Raw genomic sequence first — 18,811 nt, 5'->3', positions numbered from 1 at the left:
CGGCAGTGTGAGAGAAGGCCGCTGCAGAGCTCTCAGAGGAAGAGGAAGTGATGGCGTGGGGAGAAGCCCAGGGCGTTCTTCTCCCCCGGACTTTGCCAGCCTGAAAAAGAGAAACGCTGGTGGGATGCCTCAGGAGAAGAATGCCTTGGGATTCCTAAAGTGGACTTTGGAAACCCTCTTTTCTGCTTTTTCTGAGCGAGCACGTCACTGTTGAAACTCTGTTTAGATCACGTACACGATCCAGTCTTGAAATGTTGGGCTGCAGTGCTAGTTTCACATTGCTGTGTTGTGGAGAGAGGGCGGGGCTGCATTTCAGGGAGACAGGGTTGCTGGTTACCACTTACCCATGCTGTTCGTGGCAGTTTCTGTGGCAAAACGAGCACAGACTGCAACCTATAGAAAACATTCGTGTGGGTATGTGGACTTTGTTTTCTGGAAGGGCTCCTTGGGCACGTCTGTCTTGCCTCCTGGACTTGATCAGGTGTTGCCCGCAGATTTGGGAGGTCACTCGTGATGGTCACTACTTTGTCCTTAAAATAGAAGGGGAGATTAACTTTCACAGAGGGTCTTTCTCTAAAGGACTTTTCTAAAGTCTTGTTACTCTAACAAGAGCCCTCTCCTGAATACTTTTTCTTCGCTAATGCAATGTTAATCATATTGATGAGAGAAATAATCTGTTCTTCTGGGATGCAAGCAGCTGTAAGGAAGATCAGCACTGGCAAAATAAATCTTTCCTATTTAAAAAAAAAGAAAAGAAAGGATGTTGGGGACTTTATACCTTTTAGTCCCTATAGATTGGCAAAATGTATTTTTACCTGTAAATGAACTGAGGCAGACTCGGTTCTGATGTGGTCACTTAGGCAGGAGCGTTTAATGAAGACCCCCAAAACAGACTTTTTGTTGGCATGTTGGTCTCTCCACCTTCTTCTGCCTCTGGCCTGCCTCATGGCTTCTGTTTCTAATTATGTGCAAACCCCAACGCAGCTGGACTTTGCAGATCGGCAGCTTCGAGAGCAGGGCAAGGCCCAAGCAGCCCTGGAGACCTTCAAGGGCCACGAGACCTTCAGGCAGAGCTCAGCTGACATCAGCACGGACAGCCTGGACTTGAGCGCCAGCGATGAAGGGCAGCCCCTTAACTCCACCAGGTACTGGCCTTCAGAGGCATAGTTGCATAGTCAGCTGGCTCCTGTTGGCCGCCTTGGAGTGGTGCTTCTGTGCCACAACTCCTGCCTGGTTTCCTTGTGCCATGTCTTTGCTCCCAGAGCGGTGTCATTGGGTTGCCGCAGAGCAGAGGCTGGCCCTTTTGGGGTCTTTGGACTGAATGGGGGTTGCCTTTTCTGAGATGACGGTTGGGAGGGGCTGGCGGTGAAAGGTCCTCAGGATGGAGCTGCCCATGAGGGTGTGGAAGCTTCTGCCTAGCGTCGGTCTCTGTTTCAAGGCAGCCCTATGCCCACATTCCAACCAAGGGCTGCTTTTACGTGTCTCCCCAGCAGGAAGACCCGCCGGTCTCTGTCTGAATCCGGGGCAGCAGAGTCATCCAAGGCGTCACAGCAGCTGCCCCGCAAGATAGAGTCCTTGGAGAGCCTGTATTTCACGCCAATCCCCACCCGGGCACGGTCCAAGCTGGAGAACAGCATTGGCTCCATCGGCGATGCTGCCCTGGATTCGGGACAGAAAGCTCTCTCCGGCCGTCAGCGCACCACGCAGCTGATCAACATCACCATGATCAAAGTAAGTGGGGCCGGGGCTGCTCCTGCCAGAGCAGGTGGGCCCTGAAGGGAACCGGGAGCGAGGCCCTCCAGTCCCTTCTGAGGATGCCTGCATCGAACAGCCAGGCACGCAGCGAAGGTGCCCGTCTCCACATCTTCTCCCGGCGGGGAGTTTCCTTTCAGCTTGAGGGTCCTGTGTATCTGTGGACCTGTCTTGTCATCCCCAGAGAGGCGGTCAGCCTGGCCAGGATTGGCAAAGTCCAGCCCAGCTGCTGCTCCTTCGACTCCCCTCTTCTGGCCGAAGCTGCCACCCAGTACATGCGGAGCAGAAGCCATGCGCAGGCAGGAGACTGCCGCTGAGGCTGATTGCTGAGTGGCGCAGGGGGCACCTCTTCCAGCCCCACGTGGCGGCAGTAAAACTCTCCTGTGCTGAGCAGTTCCTGCGCCTGCGGAGCCCATATTTCTTGCCAGGTTGGGTGTGAAGCTGACATCACCCCGCTTGTGTTGCTTCACAGAAACACCCCAAGCTGGAGGCCCCAGACAGCGCGAACGAGTCCTTCGTCAGCGTGCGGTCCTCGGGGTCAGGGGACAGCGGCTTGAGCCAGGAGTCGGTCAAGACCCGGCTGCGTTCAGCAGCCGCCACCGCCTCCACCCGCTCGCTGGCCAGCCTCCCCTCTCAGGAGTCCCTCAGCAGGCTGGACGCCTCTTCCCCCGATGGCATGGCCGGCAACGCTGCGCTGAAGAGCCTGCCGGGCTACCGGCCTGCGACCCGCAGTTCTCTGAGGCGCTCCCAAGCAGGGGGCGCAAACACCGGTGAGGGCGGGGGTCACAGAATTTGGAACCTGCCACAGTGGGGGTGGGAGGGACCCTGACCTCTGCAGGGTGCTGGGTTCTCCGGCCTCGGCCTCCCCGATCCAGAACAGCTGCCGGACTGGGCTCTGCTCTGCACGAATGCAGCTCTTCTGCCCTTCCTCTAACCCACGGCCAACCCAGGGCCTTTGTGCTCTGCTTCGGGTGGAGGCACACACACACGCACGCATGCACACAGTTGCAGAAAGCTGCCTGGGCGAGCCACTCTCTGGCTGGGGTGCATCAGGGGCTCCCTCTCCCCAGCGCCGCTCCGACCAGGGTCTTTCAGTCTTGTGGGGTTTGGGAGCGACTTGGGAAAAGCTGTGGATCCAAGCCGCGCCTGCCGTCCCCTCCGCAGGCCGCAGCAGCTTCTACGCAGGCTCCTGCGATGACGAGCCTGAGCCGCTGGAGGGCTGGAACCGCATTGCTGAGCTGCAGCAGCGCAACCGGGTGTGTCCGCCTCACCTGAAGACCTGCTACCCGCTGGAGTCCCGGGTGAGCAGCCACCCGCCCTGTCCCGGCCGATAAGAACCAGGAGTTCAGTTCCCTTCCGCTGGGGCTGGGCCCCTCGGTGGATCGATCCCCCTGCTAGGCCCCCTTGCGCTCCCCGAGGAAAGCGGGTCTGGGGGCAACGAAGAAATAGGTTGTGCCAGAGACTTTGGCCCAGCCTGCGCCCTGTGACGGTAGTGCTCAGCTTGTGAAAAATACCGAATAGCCCCGTAATTAAACAAGCAGTCACGGTAAAAGCCCTCGGCCAGTCCCAGCCGGAAATGGCGGCCGAGCTGGCTCTTAGGCTGCTGACATAGAGCGGGATTTGCCTTGTTGAGCCAAAGGCTCAGGCTGTTCGTGCTTTTCCCCGTCCCGCCTTGCTTTCCGCAGTGAGGGAGCTGGTGCTTCCGAGAGTTAAAAACCACAGAACCGGGGAGTGCTTGGGCAGAGGGGCATCTCCCCAAAGCCTGGGATGTGGTCCCCCAGCCCCTCCAAAGGCAGCTCTCGGATTTCTAGTTTAATCTGAGAGATCATCCCGCTTTGAATTCTGTCCCCATTAAGTTTAATTTTATAGCAAAGTTGTTTTTCTCTTGGCCTGCCCGTCTCTTCATTTGTGTCCCTCCACGCTCTGTTCACAAGCCAAGCGTGGTCTTATCTTTGAGGAAGTTGATGGCTTGAGAATTGGACTCTAATTTGTCTGCAGAGTTCACAAGAGGGATTCCAGGCAGTTGGAAGGGTTGGCCAGACCATGCCATGAATGCAGGCTGAGCATCTGTCTCTCCTTTGGTGCTCGGCGGTTCCCTATATTGCTGGCTTCCCACTCAGCCTAAACACGGCCAGGCCTGGAGTCCCCGTTTGGCTCCTGCATACAAACGGGTTGTGCTCCCTGCCCAGCGGGGGGGAGGGGCAGGCCACACGTGGACAATAGTGGCCAGAGTTGCGCAGCTCTGCCTGAACAGCCTTCCTTCGGGGCTGGGCGGCTGCTCTTGCGTGGCTGCCTGCCTGACAGGCTGTTCTCTCTCCCGCCCCCAAGCCCTCTCAGCTGCTGACAGTCATCACAGACGAAGAGATGATGACGGGGGACCCCAAGGAGACCCTCCGGCGGGCCAGCATGCTGCCCTCTCAGGTTGCCGAGGGCCCCAGTACCCGCCGTAGCACACTGAGCGCCATCTGGGCTGCGGGAGGGGTTGCCACGCGGCAGCAGCGGAAGCGCCTTTCGGAAGAGCCCCAGGTGGGGCCAGGGACTCCCGAGGTGAGCAGCTCCGTGGAAAGCTTAGCTCTCGAGAAGGTCTGGGCCCCGCTCTGCCCCTTCCGCTTGGGCAGTCTGGGGCCCTGAGCCTTGTGACGCTGGAGTGACAAACCCTTACAGGCCCTTGAAGCCAAAGGCTGCTGCCCCGAATCTTGGAGGGGTCTGGACCTCCCCCTCCACTGCTGAGGAGGGGCTTTGTGGGCCATAGTGGGGAGCGCTCAGGTGCCCTCCCAGTCACCAACACCGGCCTGTTGGGGTGGAAGGAGGCCCGCGTTTGCGCCTCTCCCTCTGTTTCTCCCTTGGCTGTTTCTCGGGGGTCCAGGGAGGGAGGCCGGGTTGTCTCCTCTGTCCACAAAGCTGCTGAAATCCCATCTCCCCCCCGCCCCCCAATCTTTCTGTAGCCCAAGAAATCGGCTGGTTGCTTCCCCCGGCCCCAGACTCCCCAGGGGAGGACCGAGGATCGCAAGCAGGGTGCCCTCGCGGGAGGCAAGAGGAGCAAAGCCCAGCCAGCAGGCAAGCAGGTAAGCGCCTCTGGGGGCTTGCAGGAGCATGGCCAAGGTGGCGGCGGAGGGGCCTCCTCGGCCACCAGGGGGATCCCAGACTCATAAACGTGGTCCCTCCTCCCCCATTACCAATGTGGCCCCCAATGCTCAGAGCATGCTTGAAGTCTGTGTAGGAGCCCAGGGTGTCTTGGGAGGGGATGGAGGCCATTTCAGTTGTAAAGGTTTTTCTAACTTTCCTTCTGGCCCACAAGGGCCTCCCAGAGAACAGGCTGATCACTTGCCATCAAGCTGTTGTCGACTCTTGGCGACGACATAGATAGAGTTTCTCCATGACAATCTGTCCCTAACTGGCCCTTCAGGCCTTCTGGCGGTCCAGAGAAGAGAGCCTGCATCCAGTTCTTGTGTGTGAAGGGGTTGGGAATCTGGGTTTGATCTGGGTTCCACAATTCGGTGCTGTTCCCTTTATTGATTTCATTGTTTGGAGGTGTGGGCAGCCATCGCTATCAAATCCGTGATTCCCACAGGAGACCTGGAATTTGTGTGCTTCTGAGAACAGATTTCTGGCTAATTGGATTTTGCTTGCGTTCAGGAAGCATTCACAGTGAGGGCAAGGAAGAGACTTCTGGTGGGCAGGGTTAGGCTTCCCTTAACTTTAGCTTTTTTCTCAGCAAGACAAGAAAGCAAAGTTGAGCGGAGGATGGTGGGAACAGCCTATGAAAATGGCAGAAGCAGCTCTGGGTGATTGTTGAGACCGGAGGCCGTGTGGGACTGTTGGAGAGACAGCATTCAACCCCCTACCGATGGGTTTGCTTGCTGTAATCGCTTTGCCTGGGGCGGGGTGCCTTGGGATCGGGGGACGGTCCTGAAGAGTTGACATCCTCCCGGGTTTTGGAAGCAGGTGTCTGCGGGTCCATGTATTGTTTTGCACAGAGACTCACTAGTTTGCTTGGCATGAAACCTGATGGGGCATTCCTGACAGAGACCACCAAGCAGGCCTTCCTTTGGTGTAGAGCAACGTTTCTCAACCTTGGCAACTTTAAACTGTGTGGACTTCAACTTCCGGAATTTCCCAGCCAGCGTGACGTCCAGACAACTTAAAGTTGCCAAGGTTGAGAAACACTGGTGTAGCGGCTGGCATCACTGGCCCCTGTAGGGCGGTTGCCCAAGGAGATCCAGGCCTGGCTGAGAGCTTGGTCCCTTGCCTCCAACCCTGTGGTCTGTTCTTGATGTGGGGTTTATCCTCTGGGTCGGTTGCACTCTGCTGATCTCTGTACCTGCTTCAACAGGATGGTTGTGTCTGAGAAATACCTGGAAAAAATCCCCTAGGATGAGCCTTGATGGCTCTGAGCAAGTATGATTGATTGGGTGATTATGTGCCATAGAGCTGGTGTCAGCTCTTAGCAACTGCATAGGTAGATTTCTGTAGGAGGATCCGTCCTGTGCCTGCTCCTTCAGATCTTTCAAGGGTGCAGCCATCACCTCTGTAATTGACTCATCTGTCTGCTGCTGGGCATCTTCCTCTTCTCTTTCCTTCCAAACGTGGCCTAATTATAAAGAATAATTTGCTGTCCCCCCACTCCCCAGTCTGAGAGGCGTCAGTCGCTGGCGTTCAGCATCCTGAACACACCGAAGAAACTGGGGAACAGCCTCTTGCGCCGTGGGGCCAATCGTAAGGTGACTCCTAAAAGTTCCCCCCGCGGCGGCAGCCGGAGATCTCCCAGGACAGCTGCGTCTTCAAAGGGCAAGGTATGGGGTTGGGGGGGCCCAGAGCCCCAGGTTGCAGGGCTTGGTGTGTTTTCCATTGTAGCACCCCACTTGCCCACCCACCCCCCACATCCTGGCCCCAAATCTGAGCTGAAAGTATGTTTTGCTGCATGAGCAAAATACTGAGCCACATTTGTGTGTGTGTGTGTGTGTAATCAACATCCTAATAAAACATGCAAGTATAAAGTTAATCCAACGAGAAAAAAAGTGGCCTTTCTCCTTTCTCCCGATGGAGAACAGCTTCTAAAGAGGTGGGGGGGCTTGGCCAGTTAAGTGGGGGAGAGAGCAGTGACCCACAGGCGGGAAATTCCAGCTCAGCAGACAGAGGAGAGAGAGGTTGGAGGTGGGGTGGGACCCCCCCACCTGAAAGCAGATGGGAGGGCCTGAGCGATGGGGATGGAGTTGGAGTTGAGAAAGACGTTGATGGCAAGTGCGGGGGGGAGCAGTGGGATTCCGCCCCTGCCAGACGGGCAGAGAAGGTGTTCAGGGAGCCAGACAAGCCCCGGCTTCTGACCTGGGCTGGGTTCTTGCTTCTCCTCCTCCTCCTCCTGTTCTCAGCTGCCCAACTTGGCCTGTGGAGGGAGTTGTCCCCCGCCAGTCAGGCCCTGCTGAACATGCTTTGCTTCCACAGGTCTCAGGGGCAGCCACAGCAGGCAAGTGCGCACCTGCCCGGCCCTGCAGGGTTGCATGCAGTCTTTCCTGTCGGGGCGTAGCAAAGGCACACGCACGGGCCCTCTCCCTCCCATGCGGTGGGCTGGTTTCTGGACTGAAGCACCAGAAGCACTGGGGGGGGGTCCGCGTATGTATGCGAGAGAGGAAGTTCTCTTCTGATGCACGCTTGCTGCTTTGCTGCGGCCTGGCATGGCTGTGGTTCTCCCGGCCTTGCACGGCCTTCGGAGGCCTCTCGCCAGGCTGCTCTACGGCTGGGCCTTTGCGCTGCTCCCGTCCATTTCGTGGGGGGGGGGGGAAGCAGGAGAATTTCCCCAAGGCTTGCCCTGCCCTGCCCTGCCCTGCCCTGCCCTGCCCTGCTGCCCAGACTGGCGGCTCAACCCCATGTCTCCTTCTCTCCTGCAGGGCAGCTCCAAGTCGCCGAAGAGTGTGAAATTCTAGTGCCCTTTTCTCCGGCTGCCAACTCCGCCACGCAGCATCCCTCGCGGGAGGAGGAGGAGGAGCAAGGGGCCGACATCCCTCTGCCGCTGCCGTCGCCTGCGCCTCCCTGCGGCCCGTCCCCCTGCCTCAAGGAGGCCTAGGAACAAGGCCTTCTCCTCCGAGGCCCCTTCCGCCTCTATCCCCACGCCCAGCGAGGGTGGAGAAGGGGGAGCCTCCTGTTCACAGCCTCCGTGAGTGTGTGTGCCTTCCTCCCCTCCCCTCCCCTCCCCTCCCCGGGGAATTGGGGCAGTCCCCAGACCGTTGCAGGCCCATCCCTGCACCAACCTCGGGCCCTGGAATCGAGGCCTGATCGGCCCCCGGCTGGATCACCCCCAGGCACAAAGGTCCCAAAGAAACCTTGCTGGCCTTTCTTCCTTGCTGGCCTCCTCGCAAGGAGCTCGGCCCTCGTGCTCCTTAGGGCCCCCTTTGCTGCTGGCGGAAGAAGAGCGGCAGACGCGGCTGGCCTCTCAAGGCCTCGCGGGAGGGCTCCTCCCTCGTGTTGGTGCTCCCCTCGCGGCGGCGTTCCTCCTCGGCTCCTTGCGCTCCTGGAAGGCTCGGCTGCCGGGCAGGCGATGGGGGCTGCGAGCGAAGGTGGGGCCCTTCCCGCGGCGGCTCCCAGCAGTGTCAGCCTTGTCTGGGCGCTGGGAGGTTGTGCCCTCCCAGGGAGGGGGGCATGCTGCCGTTCCTTAGAGGAGGGGGGACAGCTTGGGCATGGGCCTCTCTTTCTCTCGCGGCTTTACTCAGCAACGTTGCTTTGTATTGTGCTCTGTAGAACCTGGGTTGGGGCAGGGGAGCCACGGGCGGGCGCCTGCCAGGAACTCACCTGGGGCAGGTAGGCGAAGGTGAGCCTTTCGCTGTCAGGGTTGGGAATGATCCTGGGTGGTATATCTGACGGGTTGTGTTTCTGCGCCAGCCTGTGGTGCCAGCCGAGCACTGCCCAGAAGCCGTGGGGCTGCCCTCCTTGGTTTCAGGGGGCTGGCGAAGGTGTGTTTCCAGTTGGGTGAGGGGAGAGTCCAGCCCTGGGCCTGGGGAGAGGGGCTTCTCCTGCTTCTCCATGGGGGGGTGCGCTGGTCCGAGCCGGGGCTGACGCGCTCTCCCTGGGCACGGGCTGCCAAAGGGAGGTCCTGGCGGAGGAAGGCTCCCGGGCTGGGGGGGCACCGCCCAAGGGCTTCCCCTGCTTGCAATCCTCTACTACTCGCCTTTGTAGAGACTTTAGCAATCAAATGTGTCATTTTAAATAATGTTTCTACTTGTAAATAAATGGTATTTTTCTCCCAGTGGTGGCTGATTGTGGCTTTGCAGCGATCCTCTCCCTGCCTACTTAGAAGCCAGCCCCGCTGGTGTCTGGGGCACCACTGGGACTGGCAGCCTCAGTCGTCGTGTTCGAGGACTGGACAGAAGGGTGCCAAGAGCAGGCCTGACCTGCAGCGTAAGGCCGGGCAAACGAGAAAGTTCTCCTGCGCTTATGCAGAGCGCAGTTTTCTTCCTAGTAAGTTCCCTCCCAGGAACGTTTCTCAGGTCTTGTATAAAAGGATTGGAGCATCCTCTAGGTGAAATCAGAGCTGCAGCAAAAAAATATTTGACTTAACACATTAAGGACCTGGACAGAACTCTACAGTCGTGCAGACAAAGCATAGAAAACTTCTTTATTTATAGGCTCTGGAGTGTGTACAGGAAGCTCGTATAAGATCATTATGTTAAACTGGGGAAATCGCACATAAGCAGAGCTTAACATTCTCACTCAAGGCCTAGTCTGACTCGCTTTAGGTGTCTTGACAAGGTGACCGTCTTCTTCTCAATTGCTGACCTCCGCAGGGCTGGCACAAGACCACGAGGGGAGCCCTTCGGCTTGTTTCGTACCATGTTTTGTACCAACAACAAAAGGGTTGGCGAAAATGAGCTCCAGCAGTTAGCAGAGGCAACTTATGACGATGGCTTTTCCAAAGAGAGGAGAAAATACTGGCAGAGCTTTTTATGGGAATATTGTGAAGTTTTATACAATAAAGATTTCTACAACAAGCGGAGCTCCCGAGTCCCACGAGTGGTCCAGGAGGGCAGGGCGGCCCTGGATCTGCTGTCAGGGAGAGGAGCATGGACGTCCAGAGGGTTCTGTCCCGGGGGAAGGGAGCGAGGAGAAGCCCCTTCCCCCCCCCCCGTTCCGGAGCTGCCATCTCTGCAACCTGCTGGAGGAGCAGGAGCTGAAGGAAGGGGGCTCCCTGGCCCCAGCACGACCGCTCAGAGTGGTGCCGATGTGCACACAAGAGCTGGGGAAGGGCTGCAGAGACGCCTCTGCTCAGGAAGTTGTTCAAGCTGCTGGGAGGGAGGTGGCGTATCCCAGCTTGTTCCCAGTTTGAACCATCATTTGGGAGAACTAGCTCCACCCCCCTCTTATTAGCATGGAAAAAAACAAACGGCACGTAGATTTCTGTTTTTTAATCAGATGGTATAAACGCGGCAGGGAAATTAAGCATCAGGAGGAGACAAAACATTTACAGAGAGTGATAGAGAACTTTCTCCTTTACAACCCGGGCTTTTCAAGTGTTCGTAACTTTCCTCCTTTGCACCAAAACGGGATGCGAGTCAAACAAAAGCCAGACCCTTTGGGGAGGGGGATTAAACCAGGCTTCACAAAAGCCAGAGCAAGAGTTCCAAGATAGACTTGTGCAGTGTTTCCAGGAATCTCGTCAGCTCAGTTTGAGGACGCCCTCGCCCCACTCCCCTGTTTTTCCAGTGATGCTGCAAATGCACGAGTCAGTGGGGGGAAATGGAGTGGGGAAGCCTTTGGTTTGATGCAGAGAAGCTCTGCGTTGTATGGGGAGAATGGCTGTTTAAAATCCTCAAAGCAGCATCTTCACTCATCAGGTGGTCTGGTTTTTCTCTTTCCTTCTGGGGACGTTATCCCCCAGTCTTCCAATGGAGTCCGTCTTTATTAGACCAGCATATTCCCCACTCTCGGCAAGGTCTTCAGCCGATGGAGCAGTTGGAGGGCGGGAGAAAGAAAGATGCTTGAAAGGGCCCAGCGAAGCCAAAGTGACTGTCCTTCCGTCCTTCTGCGTCCACTTCTGACCTTTAGCCTCTTGTCCCCAGGGAGCCACGAAATGCGGGGGGAGGGGGGTTGCAGCTGGTTTTCACTTTCCAGGCCCTGCGAGTTCTCTGGCACGCGAAGACAGTCTGGACCGCTGTGTTCTGGTAGAAAGAGGAAAACGGCACCGTGATGGACCTCAGACAGTCTGACGGGTCAAGGCAACCGAGACAGCGGTCCCTATGGAGCCACAGCAGCAGCAGCCGCCCAGAGCCAACGGACGCTCGTCTGCCAAAGCAGGGGGGAGGCTGCCAGAGATGGTGGGGGGGGCTGCCCTGCGTGCATCTCCTTTGGGTGAAGCTCCTTTCTCGGAGAGGCGGGCCCAGGGGTCGAATCACCACCCGGATCACCAGCTGGGCTGCAGATTGGAAAGGCACATTCCATTTGCAGGCAGAGATCCCTAAACATGGATTCTGCCCTCTTCGATCCTTGTTGGAAGATGTTTAACCCTGAGCTTTTACGTTGTCCTTTTGGGAGAAAAGACCTGGTCCCCAGGCCCTAAAAGGGAAGCTGGGATGCAAGAGAAAGGGTGGAGCAATTGCTCCAAGGATGGGGAGGGGGCGAGTCAGCATATAAAAAAGATGGGGGTATTGGGGCAAGAAATCAAGGGGAGTGCAGAAAAGGGGGAAAGGAGGATGCTTTTCACCATTGCAATATTATATTAGAATGTGTCTCACTGTCCAGTGAACCAAGAGGTGGGTATGTGTGATTTGGGATGGCTGGAAGAACCGTTCACAAAGAAGCAAGTTAATGGAAATGCTGTCCCCAGATGGCCCCCCGCCAAACTTGAGTAGCTTTTAAAAGGGGAGAAGCCTGTGGAGCAGAAAACTCATGAGGACGATCTGTCACTTCCAGCAGGATGAGATGCTGGAGGGTGTTGTGGGGGGAGGCATTATATAAATGTGCTATTACACCATTGTAATCATGAAATTACAGATTCCTTTCTCCCCTCCAGTCCTGGGAAGCCTGGTTCTTAATGCCACCCGTGGGCTTCTCGGAGGAACGTGTTGGGTCCTTGTGAAGATCCCCAGCATTGTTTGGTCTCTTGCCTCGTTTTAACTGAACGAGCAGAACGGGGCCCCTGCCATCAAGGCCACCGCTGTCAGGGAATCTGGGTGTCCGGAGCTCTTAAGTTCGTGCCCTTAGTTGGCGTCCTCAGAGCAACAGCCCGTTTCAGACCCAGGGAATTGGGGAGATGGATCCATTTTTGCCCGAATCACCAAAATCAGGTTCCAAGGGAATTCCCAGCACTTCAGCAGCTTCTACGTGATCCTTACGTGGGCCGGGAAATTTGCACAAGTAATCTCTGTGAGACGGGAGGTTGTTGGCACCCCTGGAGACAGCATGAACTCACCCTGCGCTCCTCTCACTAGTCCAGCAGTGCTCTGTTTCCACCCATTTTTGGATCTTGATGGTCCCACTTTATGGCCTTCCGGACTACGCCTGATGGGTCGAGGATGATGCACTCGAATTTTGTGTGGAAGTCCTGCTCTGTGAAGGAGTGGAAGAAAAGCTCCCGGGTCAGCTCTCTGTCTTTCTCCCTGCGGAAAATGAGCACACAAGAAGTTGAAGAAGAACACAGACAACCAGTGCAACCATCATGGGAATTGGGAGCCGGGCGTTTGAGAGTCCTACAATACCACGGAAGAAGAATGGTGGAGAATTTAAATCTCCTTTGGGTTAAGTGTGGCTCCTGGTGACTTTATGGGCATGTCCCTACTGATTTCTTGGCAAATCTATGGTGGTGGTTTGCCCCTTGCTTTCTGGGTCAATTTTGCCATTTTTCAGTCTAAAGCTTCAGTCGGGGGGGCGGGTTCCCAGTGGTCTCCCGTCCGAGCGGTAACCCTTTTCAGAGTTAACCAAGTGCTGCCACTTAGCTAAGCAGGAGAGAATTCGGGGGGGGGGGGGGGGCTCCAATCAAGGTGGTGTTTGGCACCTTTGGAGCTAGATATCCAACGCCTTGGCCCTGGCGGCCTTTCTGATCACCAGGACCCCTAAAAATAATTAACAGACTCAGCTAACACACGTTCCAAAGGTACCTTCCAGTCACAAAATATAATAACTTCTTCACTGTTTTTAAACAGCTACAGAAGAAAATGAGGTTAGGCTGCAGTGAAGAGATACCTGAAATATTGAGGCAGACGCTTGCTTATTTTAAATATTGCTCTCCTGCTTTTGTTCCCCAAGACACCAGAGCAAACCGTGTACGTTTTGAAGTGGCTTCTCCTGGCAGCACCCTGGAGGCAGGAGGTAGTGCGCCGAGCGCCGAAATTCCTTGTCCCAAGGAAATGCCCGTCCACATTGGCTTCTAAGATCACGCTGCCCTCCCACCAGGGTCCCCCAACCTAGTGTGCCAAATTGCCCAGCCCCTGGAGTGGCTTCCCCCCCGGAGTCCAGGTGGCCCCCCATCTCCTGGCGTGGCCCTTGGCTCCCTCCAGAAGGGCTGGATCCAGATCTAGATCTTTTCCATGCCAGTTTTCACTCCTCACCAGGCTAGAAATATGGGATTCTGTTGCTCTGAATTTACTTTTTCCTCGGTAAAGTTTAATCTGGGACAGTTTCTGCCTTTCCAGTTTTTCCTTTGAGAAAACAGCATCAGCATTTACTCACACGGTGGCCGCCTCCTCCACTGATCCATCTGGGTACAGCTTATCCACAAAAGTGCTATTAGCCAGCCAGTACATGATGCCACTCTCTGGGAAAATGGTATAGCCCTGGCAGGGGACATGCAACTTCTGCCCTGAGAGCAAGAAGGAAAAGCATCGCGTGTGTTCATCCACGGAGGAGTCAAACGAAACACAGAGGCTGCTCAGCTCCTCCCTGAGGCCCCACCCTGTTGACCAGGAGAGAGCTGCGCCATTGCGCAGCACACCTGCCACCCGCAACCCCTCCGCCAGAAGCGGAGCATCCCCCGGCCGCACCACTAAGCTCCTTCCTGCGGAGGATTTGATCGCATTGCAGTGAACGAGCGAGCACAGGAAGAGGTCTGCGCAGGAAGGGGGACACCTGAGGCTCCTTAATGATCCAGCCCTTGCCTGCCCAACATGCAGAGATGTTTGCCTCTGGTCCTGGAAGCTCCGCTTGGCTTCGCAGGGAGTCTCCAGCAGCTGCTTTCTTCTCCCACCCGCGCCCTCTTGCCCTCTTGAGGGCCTCAGCTGGATCCAGCAAGGGCCAAAGAGGCCTTGGTCAGCTTCCCCAATGCACACCAAGCAGGAGGGGCTCCCGTGGCTGCGCCGGAAGGAATCCAGGGGGACCAAGAGGCCTGGGACCCCAGCAGCCCTTCCCTGGAGTGGGGATCCAGCTCACTGAATGTCACCACCCTCGGTCTGATGCTCCAGGCCGCCGCCTCGTTCGTAAAGACCGAGCCCCTTTCCCCTGGGCTGCAGCTGGGCCCCCTTCTCGGGGGTGAACATGTAATGCTTTCTCAGGGCCATGCAAAGGGCCAGCCCTCTCCGCTCATTTGCTGAGCTTTGGGGCAATTTTCCTTGGATGAAAAGGTTTTCCTGGAAGCTTCACGGAGGTGGAAGGTTCCTGCCTGTTGCTATCCCGCCTTTTGGGGTGCCTCTGTTTGCAAGGGAGAGGCTGATGTTGGGTGCTGGGCAACCCCCAAAGTGTGTGGAAGCAAGCCTCGCTGGTCCTGGAGCAGCTCCCCCCCACAAGCCCTCCTGCAACCAGACCCAGCTTGCTCAGATTGATACCCCCCTCCCCCACCCCTCCCTCCCTCCCTCCCTCCCTCTCTGGCTGCGGACCCAGCTTACCAATGGAAGGCTGGTGCTGGAGCAGTGAGGAGATGTGCAACCGCTTTTTTGCTGCTGGATCTGAAAAGAAAGTGGGGCTAATTAGGGCTTGGTGGTGTAACAACCCCCCCACCCCCGGTTCCCCTTCCAGGGTCCTCGTAGGAGGAGAGCTGTGCTAGTCTTTGTGTCTGAAGTCTGGGTCAAAGACTTTGGAAGCAGAAATCAGGAGGAGGGGGGAGCCCCTTTTCCAACTAACCAATTTTAGGCAGAGGCTTTTGGGAGCTGCAGATCACTTTATCCGAGGGATGGAGGGGCTGGACTGGGGGAGGATTCAGATTCGGTTTTTAATCTGTCATCTGTCATGGAACCTGCCCCTACAATACATAGTTGCCCTTCTCCCCCTCCCCCCCCCGCTTGTCCCAATCTAAACCCGAGATCAGCCTCGCCCCTCCGCGCATCCGATGCCTTTTAGCTACTTTGGGTGGTGGGAAAAGGGGCTCTCCCACGCTCTCTGCTGCGGGGCTGCAGAGGAGTCAAGCTCGTCATCTTGCCTCGCTAAGGATTAGGTGGGGGGCTGCATTCACACCGGTGTCAGGCTTAGCAGGGGGCAATTCCTCCAGGAGGGCAGCCCTACCTTGGGTGGAGGTGGACACGCAAAGCAGAGTCAGCAGGAGGCAGCCAGTGAGGGGCCGGGCATCTGGAAAGAGAAGAGGGAGATCAGTGGGGCCTGCCGCTGCCACCTCTGAGCTTCTTCCCAGGAGACCCTTCCCCAGGAGGCATGGAGGGGGTTGTGCTGCAAGCAATCTGCTGCCTTGGACCCACAGAAGTGTTTGTGATGGCTTATCCAAAGGGGGCGATGAAGCGGGAGCCCCCCAACAAGAAGAGAAGGGAAGATTGGAGCCAGCCTGGTTTTAGAGCCCTAAAAATCTCTGCCCTAGCTCCTCTTGGTGGGTCTCAGGCTGCTGACCCCTCCCAGGGTGGGAAGGCCCCTGCGGCCAGCCTGGGGTCAGAAATCAAGCATGCTATGTGAGAGGCCGGAAACCTCCAGAGTCAGGGCCCACAGAGCATGCACAGAGTCCCTTTCCCTCTCCTCTGAGTAGGAAGGCAGGAGAATCTGTCCTTACGTAGATTCAGCTGCAGCTCTGCTCCCTTTACAGGGAAGTAAGTCTCGGGGAGCTCCCATGGGGAGGATTCCACCCTCTGCCCATCAAAATGCAATGCCTACAGCAGTGTTTCTCAGCCTTGGCAGCTGGAAGATGTGTGGACTTCAACTCCCAGAATTCTCCAGCCAGCATGGGTGGACTTCAACTTCAACATGCTGGCTGGGGAATTCTGGGAGTTGAAGTTCACACATCTTCAAGCTGCCAAGGTTGAGAGACGCTGATCTACAGGGGGGAAAGGCTGTCTAGCCTCTTAGCCAATTCTTGCAATATCTGCTGTGCTCCTGGTTGCCTCTCTTTTTGCAGACCAGGCCTGCCTTGCTTGCAGCCCCTGCCCTCTGGAACAGCATCTTCCCTCCAAGAGGGAGGCATCTGGTCCCTACCCTGGCTGTGTTTAAGGGAATCCTGAAAGCGTGGCTCTTCCCCCAAGCCCTGGGTCGGGGGGGCGGGGGGGGAGTCCTGTGTCTTTGGTACTTTTCAAAGGGCTGCTTGTCTTCCAGACCGGCGTTCCCCAATCTTGGCAACTTTCAGATGTGCGGACTTCAACTCCCAGAATCCCCAGCAATGGCCATGATGGCTGGGCAATTCTGGATACCAAAAGTTACAAGGTTGGGAAACATTTTTCTGGATGCTTGGATTTTTAGGTGTATTCTAGGATTGCTTGTAACTTTACACCACCCACAGTTATTTAGAGTTGGGTGGCCTTATAAAAGTACTAAAATAATACATACATAAAATAATAAAATCCCTGGTCAAGCCCCACCGGATACCCATTTCTCTTTTCCAAAAGAGATGACAAAAAGCTAAGAAGGAAACAGAAAGACCAGAACACCTCCTCGCCAGCAGCCAACACCCAGATAAGCAGGGATTAACACCAGACAAACAAACAAGCAGAAAACAACACCCTAACCAAGGGACTGCCAAGGAGGAAACCCCCCCTCGCCCCCACCAACCCTGGCAGGGCAAGCGACTGTATATAAACAGGGGGCAAACCCCACACTCGCTCTCCTCATGATGTTACCTAGAGAGGTAATGAAATGTCTGCAGGCAAACAGCCAGGCCCAGAGGGCACCACGGACTCCACGCTATCAGATGCCCTTCGAAGTTTTTCCAGGGCAGCTTGGATAACAGTTTAATTCAAGAAGGGGACAGTAACTGAATTCAACATAGAACTGAATTAATTAGAACACATAACGCATAAACAATAGAAGCATAGTAGCTAGTAGATATGCATCTTAAAAATAATTGTGGCAAACACATTTAAAATAATTGACTGATTACTGTGCTGAGCGTATTTCTGGCCTGTCTGTCTATCTGGACTCTTAAAGCGGCTTAACCGCAGTAAAAAAATGGATGGTATAGAACAGAACTAAATTAATATAATAAGCCAACCTTAAAACGACGGAAACAATTTAAAGCTTGTGGAAAGAGGATTTATCCTAATAACTTAGTATGGGAAGACACCTGGCCAAATTTAAAAAGAGCAGGCTTTGTGCCAGAGAGAGGGGCTGCCTGGGCGGGACCGAGGCCAGACCTCCCCGCCCCTCCATCCCGGCCCCTTGGCAGGCATCCGACCCCAAACGCGCAGCGCGGCAGCGAGCAGCTTCGCGGCCCTTGAGGACCGCCCGGCCCGAGGCGTCGACGGGCCAGGCACCTGCTGCCCCCGCCCCGCCCCGCCCCGCCAAGCAGGGCTGAAATCCGCCCCCAGCCGGCATCCCTGCGACGGCTCCCCCGCTCGACGGGGAGCGCCAGCCCGTCTCTGGGGCCGCCGAGCATCGCTGGCGCCGAGGCTTCGGGCTGCTCGAGACCACCCGCTGGAAGCGCCACGCGGGCTCGCTCGCTCGCTCTTTTTTGCCGGGAGCGCGCCCGAGCCCGGCTTCTCCTCCCCGCGGGCGGCCCCGCGCCCGGGAGGCCGGGACGTTTTCTCGCTGCCCCGTGCCTGGCTCCGGAGGCGGAGGCCGGCGCGCGGCGCTGCCCAGGTCCGCCGCGGCAGGACGCGGTGCCCGGAGGACCTCCTCACGCTCCGCGCCGCAGGCTGGCGCGCCTGGCGCAGGTGCGCGGGGAGGAGGGAGCCGCGTCCCGGCCGGGCGCGCAGCCGGGCACGTCGGACAGGCGGGCCGCTCCTCACCTGGGGCTGAAGGTGGCATCGCGCCGTCTTTTCCTGCGGGCCCGGCGGGGTGATGAGGCCGGCGGCGCGCGGGAGCGCTTTATAGCCATCCCGCGGCCGCGGTGACTCAGCGGGGAAACCCCTGCCGCCCCCCGCTCGCAGCCGGAAGAGAGACGCGAGCGAAGCGCTCGGCCGCTTCCCTCTTCCTGGCCGCAGCTGCAGGCGAGCGGCTCGGCGCCGGGCGAAAAGGCGCCCCGCAGCCCGGCTGGCGGGCTGCAGGCTCAGCAGGTTCGGGGGGCGCAAAGCAGCCCCGCGGTAGCCGGTCCGAAGACGCCGTCGGTGAACGGGAGCGGCTCCGGGGCCCGCCCAGCCCAGCCCGGCGCCGCCCGAGGACTACGCGCTCCCCTGGGTCCGCCCTTCCAAGGTGCCCAAGTGGAGGGCAGGAACGCCCCCTTGGCGCCCCATCGGGAACGGTACCCTGTTCTCCGCTTGATCGTCCAGCTTCCAGCTTCCAGAGTCACCTAACCTTCTTGGAGATCAATTAGTCAAGGGCTTCTGACATCCGGCAACTTTCAAAGGCGTGGGCTTCAACTCCCAGAATTCCCCAGCCAGTTGAAGTTCACCCCTCTTAAAGTTGCCAAGTTTGAGAAGCCCCCTGCCAAGGGCAGGTGTCCGCCTGGCAGCATCCCCAGCTGGTGGCCATCCAGCCAACCGTCTCCTCCCTACTTCCTACTGAATTATAGACTACCCAAGTGGGCTGGTTTGCAAGCCCCAGCCAGGGCTAGTACTAAGGAAGCCGAGCTGCTTGCACAAATGCAGGCAACAAAGTCTTTAATCAGCTTGTTTGTGGCGTGAACGAAGCCAGAGAGTGAACAGAAGCCGGGGTGGGTGGGGTGGTGCAATGGCCTGTGAGAAAGACCTTGGGAAATGGGGCGAAGAGACGCTGCCAAGGGAGCGGTCAGATGAGAGACAGCGAAGTCCACAGCTGGACAGTGGGTGGGCCGAGAGGCTCA

At 57.2% G+C, this 18,811-nt stretch overlaps 2 protein-coding genes across 4 annotated transcripts in view; one reads left to right on the top strand and one right to left on the bottom strand.

The window, feature by feature from the left end:
- The window catches only part of NUMA1 (nuclear mitotic apparatus protein 1), a 74,889-nt gene extending 65,900 nt beyond the window's left edge, over positions 1-8,989 (top strand). For 2 of the 3 annotated variants that reach the window (XM_088140367.1, XM_088140366.1), the window contains exons 19-26: positions 985-1,145; positions 1,491-1,731; positions 2,225-2,522; positions 2,917-3,053; positions 4,081-4,299; positions 4,698-4,817; positions 6,384-6,545; positions 7,638-8,989. In XM_088140367.1, the coding sequence (XP_087996493.1) occupies positions 985-1,145; positions 1,491-1,731; positions 2,225-2,522; positions 2,917-3,053; positions 4,081-4,299; positions 4,698-4,817; positions 6,384-6,545; positions 7,638-7,673 (1,374 nt within the window). In that variant the 3' untranslated portion in view covers positions 7,674-8,989. The remainder of the gene's footprint in view (positions 1-984; positions 1,146-1,490; positions 1,732-2,224; positions 2,523-2,916; positions 3,054-4,080; positions 4,300-4,697; positions 4,818-6,383; positions 6,546-7,637) is intronic. The other variant, XM_088140368.1, reaches the window with a different exon arrangement.
- A 1,154-nt stretch (positions 8,990-10,143) lies between these two features.
- On the bottom strand, positions 10,144-17,855 carry IL18BP (interleukin 18 binding protein). The gene is made up of 6 exons (XM_088140399.1): positions 17,820-17,855; positions 15,166-15,228; positions 14,553-14,612; positions 13,405-13,534; positions 12,149-12,335; positions 10,144-10,898 (listed from the first exon to the last, which is right to left on the bottom strand). The coding sequence occupies exons 1-5, from the start codon at positions 17,836-17,838 to the stop codon at positions 12,164-12,166; spliced, it is 444 nt and encodes a 147-aa protein (XP_087996525.1). The 5' UTR covers positions 17,839-17,855; the 3' UTR covers positions 10,144-10,898; positions 12,149-12,163.
- Between the last annotated feature and the right edge of the window lie 956 nt (positions 17,856-18,811).

Source organism: Python bivittatus, unplaced genomic scaffold, assembly GCF_059951505.1.
Source record: "Python bivittatus isolate LINGU-HERP-01145 unplaced genomic scaffold, Pbiv_v1 ctg000340_np1212, whole genome shotgun sequence".
Classification (NCBI taxonomy): domain Eukaryota; kingdom Metazoa; phylum Chordata; class Lepidosauria; order Squamata; family Pythonidae; genus Python; species Python bivittatus.
Note: the sequence above shows the minus strand (reverse complement) of the source record. Positions and strands in the feature narration are given on the sequence as shown.